We start from the raw sequence: 22,161 nt of genomic DNA on the forward strand, positions 1-22,161 counted from the left end.
GACCTCTTCAAGTCACCCCACAGATTTTCAATGGGATTCAGGTCTGGGCTCTGGCTGGGCCATTCCAAAACTTTCATCTTCTTCTGGTGAAGCCATTCTTTTGTTGATTTGGAGGTTCTGCTTTGGGTCGTTGTCGTGCTGAAAGGTGAATTTCCTCTCCTCTTCTTCAGCTTTTTAGCAGAGGCCTGCAGGTTTTGTGCCAATATTGCCAAATATTTGGAACTATTCATAATTCCCTCCACCTTGACTAAAGCTCCAGTTCCAGCTGCATAAAAACAGCCCCAAAGTATAAGGGTATGTTCACACGACCTATTTTCAGACGTAAACGAGGCGTATTATGCCTCGTTTTACGTCTGAAAATAGGGCTACAATACGTCGGCAAACATCTGCCCATTCATTTGAATGGGTTTGCCGACGTACTGTGCAGACGACCTGTTATTTACGCGTCGTCGTTTGACAGCTGTCAAACGACGACGCGTAAAAATACAGCCTCGTCAAAAGAAGTGCAGGACACTTATATACATTATATGCAGGACACTTCTTTGGACGTTTTTGGAGCTGTTTTCTCATAGACTCCAATGAAAACAGCTCCAAAAACGGACGTAAAAAACGCCGCGAAAACGGCGCGAAAACGCCGCGAAAAATGCGAGTTGGTAAAAAAACGTCTGAAAAGCAGGGTCTGTTTTCCCTTGAAAACAGCTCTGGATTTTCAGACGTTTTTGTTGACTACGTGTGAACATACCCTAATGCTGCCTCCACCATGCTTCACTTTGGGTATGGTGTTCTTCTGGTGATGTGCAGTGTTGGCTTTGAGCCAAACATACCTTTTGGAATTATGACCAAACAGTTCAACCTTGGTCTCATCAGACCATAACACGTTTTCCAACATGCTTTTGGCGGACTTGATGTAGGTCTTTGCAAAACATAGCCGGGCTTGGATGTTTTTCTTTGTTAGAAAAGACTTCCGTCTTGCCACCCTACCCCACAGCCCAGACATATTAAGAATACGGCAGAATGTTGTCACATGCACTACACAACCAGTACCTGCCAGAAAGTCCTGCAGCTCCTTTAATGTTGCTGTAGTCCTCCTGGTAGCCTCCCAATTTTCATCTTGTCTTTTCATCAGTTTTGAGGGACGTCCAGTTCTTGGTAATGTCACTGTTGTGCCAAATGTAATCCACTTCTTGATGACCGTCTTCACTGTGTTCCATGGTATATCTAATGCCTTGGAAATTCTTTAGTACCCTTCTCCAGACTGATGCCTTTCAACAATCAGATCCCTTTGTTGTGTTGTAAGTTCTTTACGGACCATGGCATTTGCTGTCACATGCAACAAAGAAAATGGCAGGAAAATCCTAATAGAACAGCTGAACTCTATAAGGGGTTACTTAGAATCACTTTAAATAATGGCAGCTGTGTACTGACTACTATTTAACATGAGTTTAAAGCCTGATTCACACGAGCGTTGCACATCTTGAATGTGAAAAACTGCCGTTTTTCACGTTCAAGGTGCATCCGTGCTCAGCGCTGCGGGACGCGATGTCTCACATCCACCATAGTTGAGAGTCTATGGAGGGATGAGTGATGCGTGAAAAGATAGGACATGTCCAATTTTCGCACGGACCCTTCACACGGTCCGTTGAAACAACGGCTGTGTGAACGACCACATTTAATGACATAGGTCCGTGGGGCGACCGCTGTTTCAACGGCCGTCCCACGGACGTTTAACACGTTTGTGTGAATCAGGCCTAAGTGAGATTGGCTAATTCTGAACACAACCACATCCCCAATTATAAGAGGGTTTTCACACTTATGCAACCACATTATTGTAGTTTTGGTATTTTTATTTTTCCCTTCTAAATGATTTCAGTTTGTTTTTCAATGGAATTGTACAGATTATGGATCACATTAAAGGTGGAAAAAGTTCTGAAATGATCTTGTACTGATTTTTTGAGTTGACAGAAACCTGGCATTTTAACAGGGGTGTGTAGACTTTTTATATCCACTGTATATGATAACTCACTTAGTACAGATAATGCAATAGATGTCTCCTGTAGTCCTATGTAAACCACCTAGAACATATGGTGATCCCTCTCTGAATATAACATATTGGAGTAATTTGACCTGCAATACTATGTAACACCGCAGATAGCACATGGTAATCAGCATTGATAATGTGGTAGGTTTACCTTCAGTCCTATGGAACACCACAATTAACGCATAGTGACCACTCTCTGAATACAGATAAGGCAGTAGATTTACCTGCAGTCCTATGTAACACTACAGATAAATGGTGAAAACTAAGTATATATGATTTGCCTGCAGTCTTATGTAAAACTACAAATTATATATGGTGTCACGTCACATTGTGTGGAATGTTCAGCTCTAAGTATGCTATTCTCCTATTGCTAGGGGTTCCAGGATCAATGAACAGCTAATATTTTCCCATGTAAACTTCATGTGAGACATTTGAAAAGCTATGGCTTTTAGCGTGAGATGATTAAATTAGATGCTGCCATGTTTAGTGGGTGCAGGGTGCCAGCAGCGTGCCCTATATCTGTCATGTTCTAACAAGAGGAATTAAAGGCGTAATTAATTAATTGCTCATAGCAGACAGCTCCTTGTTAGGGTATGTTCACACGCATTGGTTTCAGACGTAATTCGGGCTAGGATTACGCCTGAAAAAACGGCACCATTACGCATGCAAACATCTGCCCAATGCTTGCAATGGCATTTACGGTGTTCTGTTCCCACGAGGCTTAATTTTACGAGTCGCTGTCAAAATACGGCACGTAAAAAGACGCCCGCGAAAAAGAAATGCATGCCATTTCTTGGGACGTTTTTGGAGGCAATTTTCATTGACTCCATTGAAAAACAGCTCCAATAACGGCCGTAAAATAGGCCCGAAAAATGCGAGTTGTTACAAAAACGTCTGAAAATCAGGAGCTGTTTTCGCTTGAAAACAGCTCCGGACTTTAAGACGTATTTTGCTAAGCATGTGAACATACCCTTACAGCTCATTCCTTGCCTGGTGCAGAATTAAAGATTTCTGCAGACGAGGAGATAACTCTCACCCACTGTGACGATGAAAAGTCAATCCTTCTGGCCAACACTGGGACTTATTGTGCCAAGAAGACTGCAGGATGCCCAGGAAGTTTCTGTTTACATTGTAGAAGGGCCGATAAAGTCCAAAGTCCCTTTCCTGAAGTGAAGTTAGATGGTGCCAGGACCTGCGGGAGATTAGCCACATCTGCAATGCATACGACACCACGCCTGTATCTGAGGGGTAAGAAATCCTAAAATAAGAGTGTTTTCCAATAGAATTCAAGAATCCCCAGTAAATATTAACATTCGAGTTGTCTCCTTCTGACCAGTTTATTGATTATGACCCAGCTTTTCCAGAAACAGATATAGGATTTTGATAGTTGCCACCCAGCTTTCCCAGAGTAGTGAATGGCAGCAATATATGCCTTGCTAATGCATTGCGGTATAACCAGGCAGATTTGCCATTCGGTAGCATGGGAAAGATGGGTGTGAGAGTGTAAGTGCAGCAAATTCCATATATTTTTTTAAATAATGGTTTCTAATTCAAAGCAGTGTTGGACAACCATACCATCCATGCCCACTTGCTTTCCCTAGTCACTAGTTCCATGCCATTCACGTGTTACCTATCAGTGTTTTGCAATGCAAGACACAAAGATGAGGAAGGGTTAATACATTTCAATGGTTTCTGGCTGGGCAGGGCGCCATTATATTTAATCTCTTTAATCACTGTGCACACATCATACGTAAAATAGCTAGATCCTTTATAATGATCGGAGCCACTAAGGAATTGGGAAAAACCCACTGATGCCAGTTTCTAATTCATGTCTGCCATTATTAGTTGTGGCCACAGAGAAATATAAGGTAGATTGTTAGGGTTGCCATAGAAAACGTTGGACAGTAGCACATCGGCCCATCCTTAGTCCTTCTGTCCCACCATGCTGGAGAATCTTCTAAGGTGAAAAGCTATCAGAAGATTGCATTATCATATCAGGCAATTTCATATCTACCTGTTGACTATATACCTTGGCACGTTGGCAGACATCTTGTTGGCTATTAAATCACCAGGAGACAATTCTATTTACAGATATTACATATCTACATATAGACTGTTTTTGTCCTGAAGTTGACCTGTATCCTGTTTTATATTTCAGTTATATCCAGAGCTGTATTCACAATTCTGCTGGTTGCCCTAGGAAACAGATGGTCTAAACTTTTCTGTCAGTCATGTGACCTAACAGCTTAGTGTAGTTGTCGTCTAAGCTCCCACAATGCGCTGCTCTTTGCAAAGAGGAAACCAAAATAAATCTCAATGCAGATTTGGATGTGAATTCAAAAAAACACAGACCTCAAACTAATACAGACCCCCTAAATACAGACCCCAGACCTGACCCCCTACACCAGGGGCGTAACTAGGAAAGACTGGGCCCCATAGCAAACTTTTGACTGCGGTCCCCCCTCCCCTGGGTAACACACAACCCCCCCCCCCTTGTAGATAGTGCCACCCTACAGATTCCGCCACACAGCGCCCCCTATAGATAGCACCATACAGCCCACCTGTAGATAGCGCCATACACAGCCCCCTGTAGATAACGCCATACAGACCTCCCCTGTAGATAATGCCATACAGCCCTCCCCCTGTAGATAATGCCATACAGCCCTCCCCCTGTAAATAACGCCATACAGCCCCCTGTAGATAACGCCATACAGCCCCCTGTAGATAACACCATACAGCGCCCCTGTATATAACGCCATACAGCCCTCCCCCTGTAGATAACGCCATACAGCCCCCCTATAGATAAGCCATACAGCCCCGCTGTAGCTAACGCCATACATCCTCAAACCCCCTATAGATAACGCCATACAGCCGCCCCTGTAGATAATGTAGATAACGCCATACAGTCCCCCCTGTAGATAATGCCATACAGCCCCAAACCCCCCCTGTCGATAACGCCATACAACCCCAAAACCCCCTGTAGATAAAGCCATACAGACCCCCCCTGTAGATAACGCCAGACAGCCCCCAACCCCCCCCCCCCCCCCCCCAAAAAAAAACAAAAAAAAAAAACGGCCTATAGTTTGTCCTACAAAAGAGATGTATCCCCTATCCATAGGATAGGGCATACATGTGTGATCGCTGGCAGCGATAAGGAGAACGGGGGACCGAAAGTCCCCCAAAGTTTTCCATGACAAACCTCGGCCTTCCGGGGTCTGCGCAGTTCAATAAAAATGAAAGGAGCGCTGGTCACGCATGCGCACAAGCGCGACCGGTGCACAATTAATTTCTATGGAGCTGCCGACAGACCCCGGAAGTCCGAGGTTTGTCATGGAGAACTTCGGGGGACTTTTGGCCCCCCGTTCTCCTTATCGCTGGGCGTCCCAGTGATCCCACATGTATCCCTTATCCTGTAGATAGGGGATGCATGTCTTTTGTAGGAACAACCCCTTCAGTGGCGTCACGCTTTAGCAGCCGTAGCGGCTGCTAACGGAGCCTCCGGCCATGGAGGGGGCTGTGCCGGGGGGCAGCACGGACCCCCTCATGCTGCGGGCCCCGTAACCCTACACTAATGACCCCAGACCTGACTCCCTTAATTAATACAGACCCCAGACAGACCCTTAAATACAGACCCCTAAATAAAATAAAGACCCCTAAACTAATACAGACCCTGGAACAGGCCTCCTAAATACAGACGTCAAACTAATACAGACCCCCTAGATACAGACCCCAGACGGAAAGAAAAAAAAAATACAGCAAAAAACGTAAAAAATATAATAGAAATAAGTAACGACACTTAAAAAAAAAGGTTTCATTTGCGACACATTCCCTTTAAACTAACACAGAACCCGGCCCTAAATATACAGACTGAACCCCTTAAACTTATACAGACCCCAGACCCCCTAAATACAGATCCCAGACCCCTTAGGGTATGTTCACACGTAGAGTCAAAAACGTCTCAAAATACGGAGCTGTTTTCAAGGGAAAACAGCCTTTGATTTTCAGACGTTTTTTGAGCAACTCGCGTTTTTCGCAGCGTTTTTCACGGCGTTTTCTACGGCCGTTTTTGGAGCTGTTTTCATTGGAGTCTATGAGAAAACTGCTCCAAAAATGTCCCAAATGTCCTGCACTTCTTTTGACGAGGCTGTAATTTTACGAGCCGTCTTTTGACAGCGACGCGTAAAATGACAGGTCGTCTGCACAGAACATCGTAAAGCCCATTGAAAGTAATGGGCAGATGTTTGCCGACGTATTGGAGCCGTTTTTTCAGACGTAATTCGAGGCGTAAAACGCCTCCATTACGTCTGAAAATAGGTCGTGTGAACCCAGCCTTAAACTAATACAGACACCAAACGACCTAAATACAGACCAGACCCCCTAAATACAGACCCCAAACCAGGCCCCCTAAATACAGACCCCTTAAACAAATCCATCCCCTTATACTTACATAGCAGCTCTCCACAGTCTTTTCTGTGGAATTTTGCTGCTGCTGCGGTCATGTGACCAGCAGGTCTCTATGAAGAAATATAACCCCAGCACACACAAAAGTACAAGAGAGATCAAGAGGCAAACTATATTTAAGTTTTATTGCAACAAAATGATGGTATTGTCTGACTGTCTGACACACAGGGCTGATCCGATGGACATCCCATACCAGAGACATCTACAATCAGTGACAAAGGCCGTGGGTCGGCCGAAACGTCCTATCTAGTCGCTTACTACTACAATACCATCATTTTGTTGCAATAAAATATAAATATAGTAAATATAGTTTGCATCTTAATCTCTCTTGTACCTTTGTGTGTGCTGGGGTTATATTTCTTCATATTGTGGGATCTTCATAACTACCCTACTAGCACCACACCAACAAATTGAGGAGTGCATCCCAATATTTATTCTGGACCAGCAGGTCTCTAAACAGTAGTAAGAACTTCTGAGATGAGGTCACGTGACCTTAGGGTTCACACAGAGTTTTTTGCTGGAGGAAAATCTGCCTCAAAATTCCGTTTAGAATTTTGAAACAGATTTTCCTCTGTCTGCACGTCGATTTTCGCGGCGTTTTTCGCAGCGTTTTTTGCCCGCGGGCATAAAACAGCGAAATACACTTTCCCTGCCTCCCATTGATGTCAATGGAAGGTCAGAGGCGTAAACGACCGAAGATAGGGCATGTCCCTTCTTTTTCCCGCAAGCCGGTTTTTCTGCTCGCGGGAAAAAACGTCTCCGCCTCCCATTGAAATCAATGGGAGGCATTTTCTGAGGTTTTTTGGTGCGTTTTGCGGTGCGGTTTCCGCGTAAAAAAACTCATCACAAAACTCAGTGTGAACCCAGCCTAAAAGTCCTTATTCAGGACATATGCAATGCTGTTTTGTCGCAGTTTTTGTCGCAATTTGCGGCAAAACGACATTGTACTTTGGGCAGTCATGGGCCCCCCAGGAGCCTCGGGCCCTGGGCAGCCGCCTAAAACGCCCTATGATGATCCGCCTATCTATCTATCTATCTATCTATCTATCTATCTATCTATCTATCTATCTATCTATCTATCTATCTCATGTCTATCCTCAGTACATCTACTTATAGACTTGGGACTATTTTAATTTAAGAAGCAATAGTTTTCAAATACCTCTGAAGTTATTGGCCTTTATCCTGTTAACCTGAGTGTAAATATAGCTCTGTGTCTTGCATAAGTGGAATGGCAACTTCACATTCCTTGGCTCAGGTTCCTTCACACCGTATGAAGGGTATGAGGCCTCAGATATCAAGGAGGCAAAACGTTTCCCAGCTTATGTGTCGATGGCCGATCTTGTAATGGGCGCAGACTGATGTCTTCAGGTTAAATTTAGAAGTAAAATGTTAGATAAATTGAGGGCGCTGACTGAATACTATTTACCCTATAATGTCCTTTTGTTGTTAACTTCTCCATTGTTCTTCTAGAAGCTAAGCTTGGTGTCCCCATTATATGAAGCCACACCATATAGACTGTTCACAAAAATATCTGTACAATATATGTAGCCCTTGGGGATGCAAAGCCCCAGCTCAGAGAGAAACCAGCAAAATTAGGAAGAAATGGGTGAGGGAAATGACCTGAGGTTTACGCTGACCCTCTTACAAGGGTAGGGAAGATGAGAGGATTGAACAAGTAGTTTGCACTCCTTTTTAGGGATTGGGGGAACCAGCAGTAGCATATGGGCTTCAATTTAATTTATGTTATGGGACCCCCTATCCTTTTATGCATGTCACAAATTGAACTCAATTATACTTTTGTTTGAGGGAATGTCTCATTGACAGACCCATGGAGTATAAATATCAAATTGTCTTCCTCCATTAGGGCAACGTATGAGTTACACTTACTGACTGTTCTTTTAGTCAGGGCAGGGCCACAATTGGCGCAAAACGAGATGTACTGCTGTCAGATAATACATCCATGAAGGGACCCTTGTAGCTTGGTCCTTTCTCCATTTGCCTCATATTTGAGCAATCACATGCAAGAAATGATGTGGCCCAATCGTTTCCCATAAGGACAAAACCACATAAACCCCAATTAATTACTTCTCTATGGTGCCTTGATTGGGTGTTGATTGGCCCACCCAATCAAGACCCATTAATCGTGGAGAAGGCACACCAATGAACAAATAATATTCATGTAAATCCAAGTATGCATTATTTAGAAGCAGGCTGTATTAGGGCACATTCAGACGTGGCGGAATTGCTGTTGAATTCCGCTGCGGACAGTCTGCAGTGGAATTCTCCAGCAGTGGTTTTTTACATTTGTTTCTATACATTTTTAGGAAAGTTAGTTCAGATCTTGCAGAAAATAACGTGCGGAAATTAGGCTGCGGTGCAGATTTTTCCCTCCACAGCATGCACATTACATTGCATAGAAGAAGCGGAATTTCACTGAGGATTTCAGCCTTTGCAATGCAAAAACTGAAATCTGTGGCAAGTCCACTGTGATTTCTGCAACGTCTGAATTACATGTCAAATTTGCAAATGTCGGTGCAGGTTCGTTGCATAATAGCCCCAAATCTGCACCAATATTTGCAGCGGAAAAATTCCGCCACGTCTGAACATGGCCTTAAATCTAAGGGTACATGTCAATGTAGGATGGTCCCTGACACATCTGCTGGAGGTCCTGGGACAGACTTTTCTCTGTCTCACTATTTATGTCTCTGCCTATGTTTTTTAAAATCTGCCATGACGTCAAGTTTTCCACTCATAATGGGTTGTAAAATCTAAATTGACTCCATATTGTGGTGCCACATCACACTTTACTTACAGTCCCCAAAGAGTCCGCTGCGCACTCCTGTACAATAGTCTCAGCTTTCATGTGGATGCATGCCCAACAGGATCTTCACTCTCTACAAACAAAAACAGGATCCACAGGCTGGTATTGCCAGCTGGCTGCCAATCCAAAAATGTTCCACTTAAAACTCTTTATTTATCCAATTGTTGAGAAATAGTTTACCCTTCATAGACAAAAAAAAAACAGAAAAAAAAAAATCATGGGTAATGTGTCCAAAAGTTCATCAGCGGAGCAGTTGCAGCATTTCACAGGTCTGCGTAGTTTCTCTAGTCATCTATGTTTGCTCAGTAGAAGTAGGTCTGTTAATGACAGTAATTTCCATTGACTACACATTAGGGGTTTATTGACGGACTGAGTAGTGTGCATAACTCATATAAACATTACTTCTAAGTATTATACACTGAAGCTCTGTGTGTGGACATATTGATTGGTGATTCGTTTACTACCTGAAAGATTAAGTTCATAAAAGGGCAAATCGAGTCAAAAGATATAGCGTTATAACACTGACCCCTATGTACAAGAATATAACTACTATAATACTGCCTCCAATAGACAAGAATATAACGACTATAATACTGCACATTATGTACAAGAATATAACTGCTATAATACTGCCCCTATATACAAGAATAAAACTACTATAATACTGCTCCTATGTACAAGACTATAACTACTATAATACTGCGACTATGTAGAAGAATATAATTACTATAATACTGCTCCTATGTACAAGAATATAAATGCTATAATACTGCCCCCCTATGTACAAGAATATAACTACTATAATACTGCTCCCTATGTACAAGAATATAACTACTATAATACTGCCCCCTATGTACAAGGCTATAACTACTATAATACTGCCGCCTATGTACAAGAATATAACTACTATAATACTGCCACCTATGTACAAGAATATAACTACTATAATACTGCCCCTATGTACAAGAATATAACTACTATAATACTGCCTCCTATATACAAGAATATAACTACTATAATACTGCCTCCTATATACAAGAATATAACTACTATAATACTGCCCCCTATGTACAAGAATATAACTACTATAATACTGCTCCTATGTACAAGAATATAACTGCTATAATACTGCTCCTATGTACAAGAATATAACTACTATAATACTGCCCCTATATACAATAATAGAACTAATATAATACTGCCTCTATGTATAAGAATATAACTATATAACTACTATAATACTGCCCCCCCTATGTACAAGAATATAACTACTATAATACTGCCTCCTATGTACAAGAATATAACTACTATAATACTGCCCCCTATGTACAAGGCTATAACTACTATAATACTGCCGCCTATGTACAAGAATATAACTACTATAATACTGCCACCTATGTACAAGAATATAACTACTATAATACTGCCCCTATGTACAAGAATATAACTACTATAATACTGCCTCCTATATACAAGAATATAACTACTATAATACTGCCTCCTATATACAAGAATATAACTACTATAATACTGCCCCCTATGTACAAGAATATAACTACTATAATACTGCTCCTATGTACAAGAATATAACTGCTATAATACTGCTCCTATGTACAAGAATATAACTACTATAATACTGCCCCTATATACAATAATAGAACTAATATAATACTGCCTCTATGTATAAGAATATAACTATATAACTACTATAATACTGCCCCCCCTATGTACAAGAATATAACTACTATAATACTGCCTCCTATGTACAAGAATATAACTACTATAATACTGCCCATTATGTACAAGAATATAACTACTATAATACTGTCTCTTATGTACAAGAATATAACTACTATAATACTGCCTCCTATATACACGAATATAACTACTATAACACTGCCCCCTATGTACAATAATGTAACTACTATAATACTGCTCCTATGTACAAGAATATAACTGCTATAGTACTGCCCCCTATTTACAAGAATATAACTACTATAATGCTGCCCCTATGTACAAGTATGTAACTACTATAGTACTGCCCCCTTTGTACAAGAATATAACTATTATAATACTACCCCTATATACAAGAATATAACTACTATAACACTGCCCCCTATGTACAAGAATATAACTACTACAATAATGCCCCCTATGTACAAGAATATAACTACAATACTACTGCCTCCTATGTACAAGAATATAACTACTATAATACTGCTCATATGTACAAGAATATAACTACTATAATACTGCCCATTATGTATAAGAATATAACAACTATAGTACTGCCCCCTTTGTACAACTATATAACTACCATAATACTGCCCCTATAGATAAGAATATAACTACTATAATACTGCCTCCTATTTACTGGAATATAACTACTATAATACTGCCCCCTATGTACAAGAATATAACTAGAACAATAATGCCCCCTATGTACAAGAATAAAAACGACTATAATACTGCCCCCTATGTATAGGAATATAACTACTATAATACTGCCCCCTATGTACAAGAATATAACTACAACAATAATGCCTGCTATGTACAAGAATATAACTACTATAATACTGCCCCCTATGTACAATAATGTAACTACTATAATACTGCTCCTATGTACAAGAATATAACTGCTATAGTACTGCCCCCTATTTACAAGAATATAACTACTATAATGCTGCCCCTATGTACAAGTATGTAACTACTATAGTACTGCCCCCTTTGTACAAGAATATAACTATTATAATACTACCCCTATATACAAGAATATAACTACTATAACACTGCCCCCTATGTACAAGAATATAACTACTACAATAATGCCCCCTATGTACAAGAATATAACTACAATACTACTGCCTCCTATGTACAAGAATATAACTACTATAATACTGCTCATATGTACAAGAATATAACTACTATAATACTGCCCATTATGTATAAGAATATAACAACTATAGTACTGCCCCCTTTGTACAACTATATAACTACCATAATACTGCCCCTATAGATAAGAATATAACTACTATAATACTGCCTCCTATGTACTGGAATATAACTACTATAATACTGCCCCCTATGTACAAGAATATAACTAGAACAATAATGCCCCCTATGTACAAGAATAAAAACGACTATAATACTGCCCCCTTTGTATAGGAATATAACTACTATAATACTGCCCCCTATGTACAAGAATATAACTACAACAATAATGCCTGCTATGTACAAGAATATAACTACTATAATACTGTCCCCTATAGATAAGAATATAACTGCTATAATACTGCCTCCTATGTACAAGAATAGAACTACTATAAGGCTGGGTTCACACACACTATTTACGGACGTAATTCGGGCATTCTAGCCCCGAATTACGTCCGAAAATGCGGCTCAAAAGCGTCGGCAAACATCTGCCCATTCATTTGAATGGGTCTTACGATGTTCTGTGCCGACGGTCATTTTTTTTACGCGCCGCTGTCAAAAGGCGGCGCGTAAAAAAGACGCCCACGTCAAAGAAGTGCCTGTCACTTCTTCAGAAGTAAATGGAGCCGTTTTCCATGGACTCCATGGAAAAACAGCTCCAATTACGTCTGTAATGGACGCAGCGAAAGACGCCTGCACGTGCCATTACGGCTGAAATTACGGTGCTGTTTTCTACTGAAAACAGCCCCGTAATTTCAGCCATAACGGACGCTGCCATGTGAACATACCCTTATACTGCCCCCTATGTACAAGAATATAACTACTATAATACTGCCCACTATGTATAAGAATATAACTACTATAATACTGTCCCCTATAGATAAGAGTATTACTACTATAATACTGCCCCCTAGGTACAAGAATATGACTACTATAATACTGCTCTTATATACAAGAATATAACTACTATAATATTGCCCACTATGTATAAGAATATAACTACTATAATACTGCCCCTATATACAAGAATAGAACTACTATAATACTGCCCCTATGTACAAGAATATAACTACTATAATACTGCCCACTATGTATAAGAATATAACTACTATAATACTGCCCCCTATGTACAAGAATATAACTACTATAATACTGCCCCTATGTACAAGAATATAACTACTATAATACTGCCCACTATGTATAAGAATATAACTACTATAATACTGTCCCCTATAGATAAGAGTATTACTACTATAATACTGCCCCCTAGGTACAAGAATATAACTACTATAATACTGCCTCCTATATACAAGAATATAACTACTATAATACTGCCCCCTATGTACAAGAATATAACTACTATAATACTGCTCTTATATACAAGAATATAACTACTATAATATTGCCCACTATGTATAAGAATATAACTACTATAATACTGTCCCCTATAGATAAGAATATTACTATACTGTAATACTGTCCTCTAAGGATAAGATCATATATCTGCACAGATTTATTTGATGATGTTTCTAAGTAATCACAGTTGTTACTCTTCTGTTTTTCTTTTTTTTTAGCACCAAACTATTTTGCAATCAAAACCAACGTTATGCTTTTAATGTTGCAATAACTGTGTATTTCTGAAGAAACCAGTTAACCCACAGTTGTGTAATTTTCGGCAACCTCTCCCCTTTTATTCTCTACTTGATAGTGTCATGTGCACAGGATATGTTTAATCGTTTTAAGGTGTGACGTGCTGAGCTGCATTGACATTTATAATGGGCAGCATGACAGGCTTCAGAGGTTCATGAAACGCAGTGTTGATCCCTCCAGTGTGATGATTTTATGACTCCAGTTATTCATGTGATTGTAAATATAAATTGAGGGTTTCACAAGCTCTGCAACTATTTCATGTTCACTGCAGGCACTTCATCTACTCAGTGGGTAATACAATCCTGGTCTGTGAGCCACGTCTGCTAAACAGTGCTAAAGGTGGCCATATGCATTAGATGTGTCAGCTGAACCCGCCATATTTTGGCGGGACTGGCTGCCCATTTAGGCCACGTTCAGACGTGGGAGAATTCCTGTTGAATTCCGCTGCGGATAGTCCGCACTGGAATTCTGCAGCAGTCGTTTTTTTATATTTGTTTCTACACATTTTTAGGAAAATTAGTTCAGACATTGAGGAAAACAACTGTGCGGAATTTAGGCTGCGGTGCAGAATTTTCCCTCCGCAGCATGCACATTATGTTGCGGAGAAGAAGCAGAATTTCACTGTGGATTTCAGCCTTTGCAATGCAAAAACTGAAATCTGTGGCAAGAGTCCGCTGTGAAATCCACAACGTCTGAATTACCTGTCAAATATGTAAATGTTGCTGCAGATTCGTCGCGTAATTGCCCCGAATCTGCACCAACATTTGCAGCTGAAAAATTCTGCCACGTGCGAACGTGGCCTTAATGTTTATGGTGGTGTCCCACCTCTACCATGACGACAGATGTGGGGGGCGAGATAAGAATTAGGATATTGGATTTCAACATGCCCGATCCTTTTGTTTGTGAGGAGATAAGCCGTTGCCAGAGTTGTCTGGCAGTGGCTTACTTCCTTTTCCCTATTGAGAACATATTCTCACTACATCCCGGCAGCATTTTAGGAACGAATTATGGAGGTGAGAGTAAGGCCTGATTTACACGAGCGTGTGCGTTGTGCGCACGCGAAAAACGCTGCATTTTGTGTACGCAAAAGGCACTTAACAGCTGCGTGTGTCATCAGTGTATGATAAGCGGCTGCGTGATTTTCGCGCAGCCGGCATCATTATGGCACTCCGTTTGGATGTTTGTAAACAGAAAAGCACGTGGTGCTTTTCTGTTTACATTCAGAGTTTGACAGCTGTTGCGCGAATCACGCAGTTTGCACGGAAGTGCTTCCCTGCGGCATGCGTGGTTTTCACGCAGCCATTGACTTCAATGGGTGCGTGATGCGCGAACAGCGCACAAAGATAGGACATGTCGTGAGTTTTTTTCAGCGCACTCATGCTGAGCAAAACTCACGGACTGTCTGCATGCCCCCATAGACTAATATAGGTGCGTACGACACGTGTGAAATGCACGCGCGTCGCACGCACGTATATCACGCACGTGTAAACGAGGCCTAACACAGGGGAAGAAACAGGGTCCTTCACAGCAGCACAGGATATTTTAGGAGAGTAGGATGCTGATCTTGTGGGAGGTCACAGACTTAGTGAAGTTACAGACGACCGAGTACGGCTTGGGCCGTTTTTCACGGCACTCGTGCGACACCCAATAATTTTCATGGATCCCTTCACTTTAGCGGGTGAATCGGGTCCGTGAAAACTCAGCCGATTCTCCGATCCGTGGAATGATAGGACATGTCCTATATTTGCACGGATCACGGACAGGACCTTGCCGACACACAACGGTTGTGGGCATTTGCATTGAGGAAGGAGCAGGGTCCCAAGCAGCACAGAGTATTTCTGGAGGGAATTGTGCTAGTGAGCGGCAGTTTCCCGTCTATTCATGTGATGATTTCAGTGAGGACAGCGCTGCATGTGACAGGGACAGTGCCATGATATCACTTATTCTATAAATGGGTCTTTCCATTCACCCAGAAAGCACTATTTGGTTTTTGCTAATTAGACCAGTAAGGAAATCACATTTACTATTGACAGATATGAAGTCCTATATTCTTATAGTATCACTAAACATGATATTAGCAGATAAAATCAGAGTTGCACAGGGTGGGCCACGAAAAATAGAGGCCTGTTTACCTTGTGCGGTTTGTACAGGATAATAGAAGAATGACGTATTTGCCAGTTACAGGCGATACTAGAAGTGGTTACCGCCAGAGGCTATGCAAAGTTGTGCCCGTCTTATCATGTTCAGGAACGCCTTCTGCAACACCACATGTTCCATATTCCAGACATGAATTTCAATTTGCTGTTTCAGTTTGGGGACTGCTTGGGGATTAGTTTCATAAACACTAACCTTCAAGTAACCTCGCAGATAAAAGTCGCACACAGTAGTTAGGTCTGGTGACCGCAGAGGCCTCATCCCTTTGCTCACTGTACGTTCTTCTGTGAACTCCTCATGAACTAGGCACATGGACGTGTGCTACGCATGGCAAGTCCCCCAGTTTTAATGAAAGAAACCATACTGACGCTCGTGATCAGATAACTGTGCATAGAATTGCTCAAAGATTTCCATGTACACGGCTGTGTTCACATTTCCAATAATGAATATTAGACCCACAATCCGCGTACATATAACCGCCCAATAAACGCCAATTTTTGGATCATGAAGTAGCAGCTCGTGTACATTTTCTGTGTGCCAGTACCTATTATTCTGTACAGTTACACACCCGGATAGATTAAACCACGCTTCATCGGACATGATATATTACAACAGGTCCAAGTGTCCGTAAACAATCATATCTGGTAGCCAATTGCAATACACCCCACTCTTCTGTTTATCCCCATCCTATAACTCTTGCACAACTGACACTCGGTATTTGGTTTAGGTGAAGCGATTTCATTACACGTTGTTCTGCCGAGATCATTTTCGCGTAGTTTTCTTCGTGTTTATCATAATCCTCTTCTGGATGTTTGCAATAAAGGCCGGTGTCCGAACACGTGGGTGTCTGTTTTTTGGCATCGGCCAAGGATCCTTTGTTACCAAACATTTATACTGCTTTTTGTGTACATAGACAGATGCGTACATAGGCCTACACTATGGCAATTTTTTGTTGAATCAAATACACACACACAACACTACTGCCCTCCGCAAAGAGTACCACTCGTCTGGCAGCAAAGGATATGATGGGCCTTCACCTCCCTGTCTATATGCAGTATTCAGCTGATAAATAAATAAGAATAGACATGACAAATAAATCACATGAAGGGGCTAACAAACAACAATCATGGACTATGAATGACCTGTTGAAACCAAATGTGTGTGTGATAGGAAGATCCTGAATACATGGTGAATCATAATTAGATGTTCAAAGTTGGACCCAGTTTGTCAGTCCTCATTTCTACTGAGCATCATCAACCTGTTCATATATAGAATAATCTATGTAAATAGTGGAGTCACTTTGTAAAGATTAATACATATCTACTGATCCTGAAGCTTGTATTATACTCCGGAGCTGTATTCAGACTTCTTCAGGTTGTTATTGGAAACAGAAGCTTCTCAGACATACTCCTAACAACTTATTTGAGCTCGTAAAATTGAGGGTGAATGTTAGTTTCTCACATCAAACAAAGCCTGGCGTAAAGACAAAATTTCCCGGAATGCAAGCAATGTGCGGGAACTTAACAAGCAAGGATTGCTGGGAGATTTCATCTCTATGGAGTGGAGAATTATGAATGCAGCTCTAGAGTATAATACATGCTGTATTTCGGAACCGGTAGAAGATAAGTAATGTAATGTTTTGTAAGTAATGTAATGAAAACTGAAAAATCTAGTTAATTAAAGGGGTTTTCCAGGAAATTAAAAAAACAGGCTGAAGGCAGGGGATGTGATAAAATAACAAAATAAGTAATACTCACCTGGTAAATTCCCCACCGTTCCAGTGCTCCATGCCAATTGTTTATTTTTAAAGTGATGACGTTCTGTTTCATCCATGTGACCGCTGTAACCAATCACTGACCTGAGCGATGACGCAAAGTTCATGTCAGCATCACCGGTGAGGACAGTGATTGGCTACATCCCTTACATTGTTGCAACAGAATCCCCTCACTTCCGGTATACGTAAACCGCACGTCCCCTGCCTGCAGCCTATTTTTCAAATGTTTTAAATCCTTTAAATCTACATATAGTACAAAATTCTGTAACTGTATGAATGCATTGTTTTCTTATATCGTACACCGCCTCCAGTCACATCCAGAGCTGCATTTAGAATTCTGTTGGGTTCTGATTATCTTTGAGGCGGCAAGGCCTCACATCTCACTACTACCAGTTGCACAATGTCTCAAGCTAAAGCGTTGATGTGTGGGCCATCTTCACAAGATGTGGATTCTGTGAGGATATAGGAGCGCATTGGGGTATTTTATTCCCCATTCGCATGTTTGATAAAAAATCCATGCAGAATAATGATCACAACAAGGATTGAAAAATCTACAGCTTATTCTGATGCAGATGATTGATGTGGATTTTGCGCTGAAAAGCTGTGGATTCGTTTCGTTAAACTAAAACCATATAACTATAACCCTGTGATGCAACTGTAGATTATATGTCTGTTTTTAGTAAAGAATTGTTTTCCCCATGAAATAACAATTCTGGAGCATCTTTTCTTAGAATTCCGCATTGTGCCGTTACTCTGTTATTCCTCCTAGAAATTTATGAATAAATTGACAGCTGGGTGTTATTAGCTGGGGGTGTGTCCCTACACAGACTGACAATGACCAATCAAGGCTGACAGACTGAGACCGTGTAGAGACACACCTCTTTGACAAGGGAAATTATAACACTCAGTTGTCAGGTTAAAAAAATTAATTTTCTAGGAGGAATAACAGAGGAACAGCAGAACGTAGAGTTCTAAGAAAAGATGCTACAGAATTGTTTCATGGGGGAACACAATTACTTACTAACAGACATGTCAGGAGAGGTGACAGCTCCTGTTTAAGAGCCAGTATATGCAAACTAATGAGAGAACCAGCCACTGTTACATAGACAACAGATAAATAATAACTGTCTTGTCTCGCTCAGTTACTCCCCATTTAGTATTTTGTAATTGCAGAATGTATAGAGAATTGGTAATAATGATGGGGCCTCTTTCTCTTCTGCAGATGTTCGGCTGTGGCTCTGTGGCGCAGGTCGTCCTTAGTAAAGGCTCCCATGGTCTTTTCTTGACTGTTAATCTGGCTTTTGGATTTGCCGTCATGCTAGGTATCCTGATCTCAGGACAGATCTCAGGTAAGTTACAGCAAAAAGTGCAGTTTCTCATGTAATAGCCTTGGACACTTTCTGGATAATGAATCCTTCTTCTAATATGTTCCGTACACTATAACTGCTACAGTGAACCTCCCAATTGTGTAAACTCCCATTATTTCCTTTGCCTCTCCTCATGATGTATTCTTATTCTCTTTCACCTTGCAGGAGGCTAGCGTTAGAGATGATATAGGGGACGTTTTGGGTAGCGTTATCCATTTATAATGTTATGGATCAGGACAGAGAAAACTTCTTTCTTGTTATATAATGAAATATTTTGCAACTGGTTCCTCACCATTTTGGTCTGCTTACTGTCAGTAACTGAGAGCATTGTTGTTTACATCCACAGGCAGAAAATTTGTTCTGCCCTACCTAGTCCTGTTCACACAGCTGAGTGTTTGCTGCATTTGTATTCATTCTAAGCAAAACTCTCTCCTGTCCTCAGTTTTCGACAATGTATCCTTTCAGGCAGGGGCGTAACTAGGGAAGACTGGACCCAATAGCAAACTCTTGACCGGGCCCCCCCCCCCCCAGTGCCACAAGCAGCCCCCCTTATAAATAGTGCCCCCTGTAGAATGTGCCATACAGCCCCCTGTAGACAGTGCTATATAGCCCCGCCTATAGACAGTGTAACACCCCATTTGTAGATAGCGCCCCCACCTCCCCCTTGTAGATAGTGCCATACAGAACCCTGTAGATATCGCCATAAAGCCCCCACTGTATTTAGCGCTGTACAGCTCCCACTGTATATAGTGCCACACAGCCCCACTCCCTTGTATACAGTGCTCACAGCCCCCCCATAGTAGAAAGTGCAGCACACAGACCTCTGTAGATAGAGCCACAGCCCCCCTTGTAAATAGTGCCATACAGCTCCCCCATGTGTATAGTGCCACACAGCTCCCCCTTGTGTATAGTGCTGCGCAGCTCCCCCTTGTGTATAGTGCCACACAGCCCCCCTTTGTGTATAGTGCCACACAGCCCCCCTTGTGTATAGTGCCACAAGGCAATGGCGCATCCGAGAAAGTTGTATAAGCCAGGGAGATTTCACTCAAACATGGAAAGGTGGGTTTGGAGGCAGGACTATGTGTCTCTTCAGCATAGCGGCACCGCCCCATGACCCTCTAAGGAGTAATTAGCATATAGTGTGCGCCGTTGTAAAAGTGGATTTTACGGATTTTGCTGCATCTGAAAAAAACATACAAGGGAATGTTTGGAAATATTGTCAGGTCATGTATTACCGCATGGTGGTGATTCAAGGGGTTAAAACTACCTGACAGATTCCTATTAAATATACAATGAATTGAGAACAATTCCATCTGCCCTGCAATTTTGTTATTATAAATATATCCTATATAATTACAGCAGCAGGACAAAGCTCTGACATGTATACAGTACCAGAACAAAGCTCAGTACATAAATACAGCACCAGAACAATGCTCAGTACATATATACAGCACCAGAACCAACCTCAGTACATAAATACAGCACCAGAACGAACCTCAGTACATAAATACAGCACTACAACAAAGCTCAGTACATATATACAGCACCAGAACAAAACTCATTACATATATACACAGCACCAAAACCAATCTCATACGTATATACAGCACCAGAACCAAGCTCAGTACTTACATACAGCATCAGAACCAAGATCAATAGATATATACAACACCAGAACAAATACAGCTCAATTTAGTGCAACCCCTGCTGTATAGGTTTGTACAGCGTAAAACTACAGCTCCCAGCATGGCCCGAACAATGGTAAGGATATGCTGGGAGATGCTGTTTCACAAAAAAATATCATACCACCCATCATCTCGCTGCAGATCACACTGTGACTACAATACTGATTAGAGGCAGAATAAATATTTACATTAAGTGACTCACCGGTGACGTCTCAGATTCTAGGTCTTTTCTTCTCCCTCCGGTCCAGACATCTATGATGGATTTCTACCGGCCATGACCCATTTCTGCAGTTTTCCGCTCAGATGTCTTCAGCTTCTCACTTTTAAAACATTTCTGCACCTATAAACAAAGTTAAAATTCTCAACACCTCTAAATATAATAAAGCACCATACACTACACCTCTAACTATAATAGCGCCATACACTGTGTCCCTGATTATAATAGTACCATACACTGTCACTCACACACATAGTGACCCCATAGAGCCTCTGTAGATAGTGACCTACATAGAAGCCCCTGTAGATAGTGCCCACATATGGACTCCAGAGCTGCAAGGCAATAGTGCTAACCACTGAGCCGCCGTGCTGCCCTACATATAGCTTCCCCTATAGATAGTGCTCCACGTATAGCCCACCTCTGTAGATAGTGTCTCACATATAGCTCCCCCTGTATATAGTGTCCCACATATAGCCCACCCCTGTAGACTGTGCACTACATATAGCCACCCTGTTGCTAGTGCCCGACAGATAACCCACCCCTGTATATAGTGTCCCACATATAGCCCACCCCTATAGAAAGTACCCTAAAAAAATAGCTCCACTATAGATAGTGCTCTACATATAGCCCACCCCTGTATAGTGTCTCACATATAGCTCCCCCTGTATATAGTGCCCCACATATAGACCCCCCAGTAGATAGTGCCCCACATCCCCACATATAGACCACCCCTGTAAATAGTGGCCCACATATAGAGCCCCCTGTATATAGTGGCCCACATATTGAGCCCCCTGTATATAGTGGCCCACATATTGAGCCCCCTTTATATAGTAGCCCACTTATAGAGCCCCCTGTATATAGTGGCCCACATATAGTGCCCCCTGTATATAGTGGCCCACATATAGAGCCCCCTGTATATAGTGGCCCACATCCCCACATGCAGACCGGCCCTGTAGCTAGTGCCCCACATATAGACCCCCCCTGTATATTGTGACCCACATATAGACCCCCCCTGTATATATTGGCCCACATATAGATGACCCCCCTGTAGATAGAGCCCCCA

The 22,161-nt window shown here is 41.7% G+C and overlaps 1 protein-coding gene across 1 annotated transcript in view; it reads left to right on the top strand.

The window, feature by feature from the left end:
- AQP3 (aquaporin 3 (Gill blood group)) overlaps positions 1-22,161 on the top strand; it is a 47,623-nt gene that overhangs the window by 13,675 nt on the left and 11,787 nt on the right. Inside the window, exon 2 of the mRNA XM_075840395.1 lies at positions 19,052-19,178. Coding sequence (XP_075696510.1) covers positions 19,052-19,178 — 127 coding nt within the window. The remainder of the gene's footprint in view (positions 1-19,051; positions 19,179-22,161) is intronic.

This window comes from Rhinoderma darwinii, chromosome 1 (assembly GCF_050947455.1).
Source record: "Rhinoderma darwinii isolate aRhiDar2 chromosome 1, aRhiDar2.hap1, whole genome shotgun sequence".
NCBI lineage: Eukaryota > Metazoa > Chordata > Amphibia > Anura > Rhinodermatidae > Rhinoderma > Rhinoderma darwinii.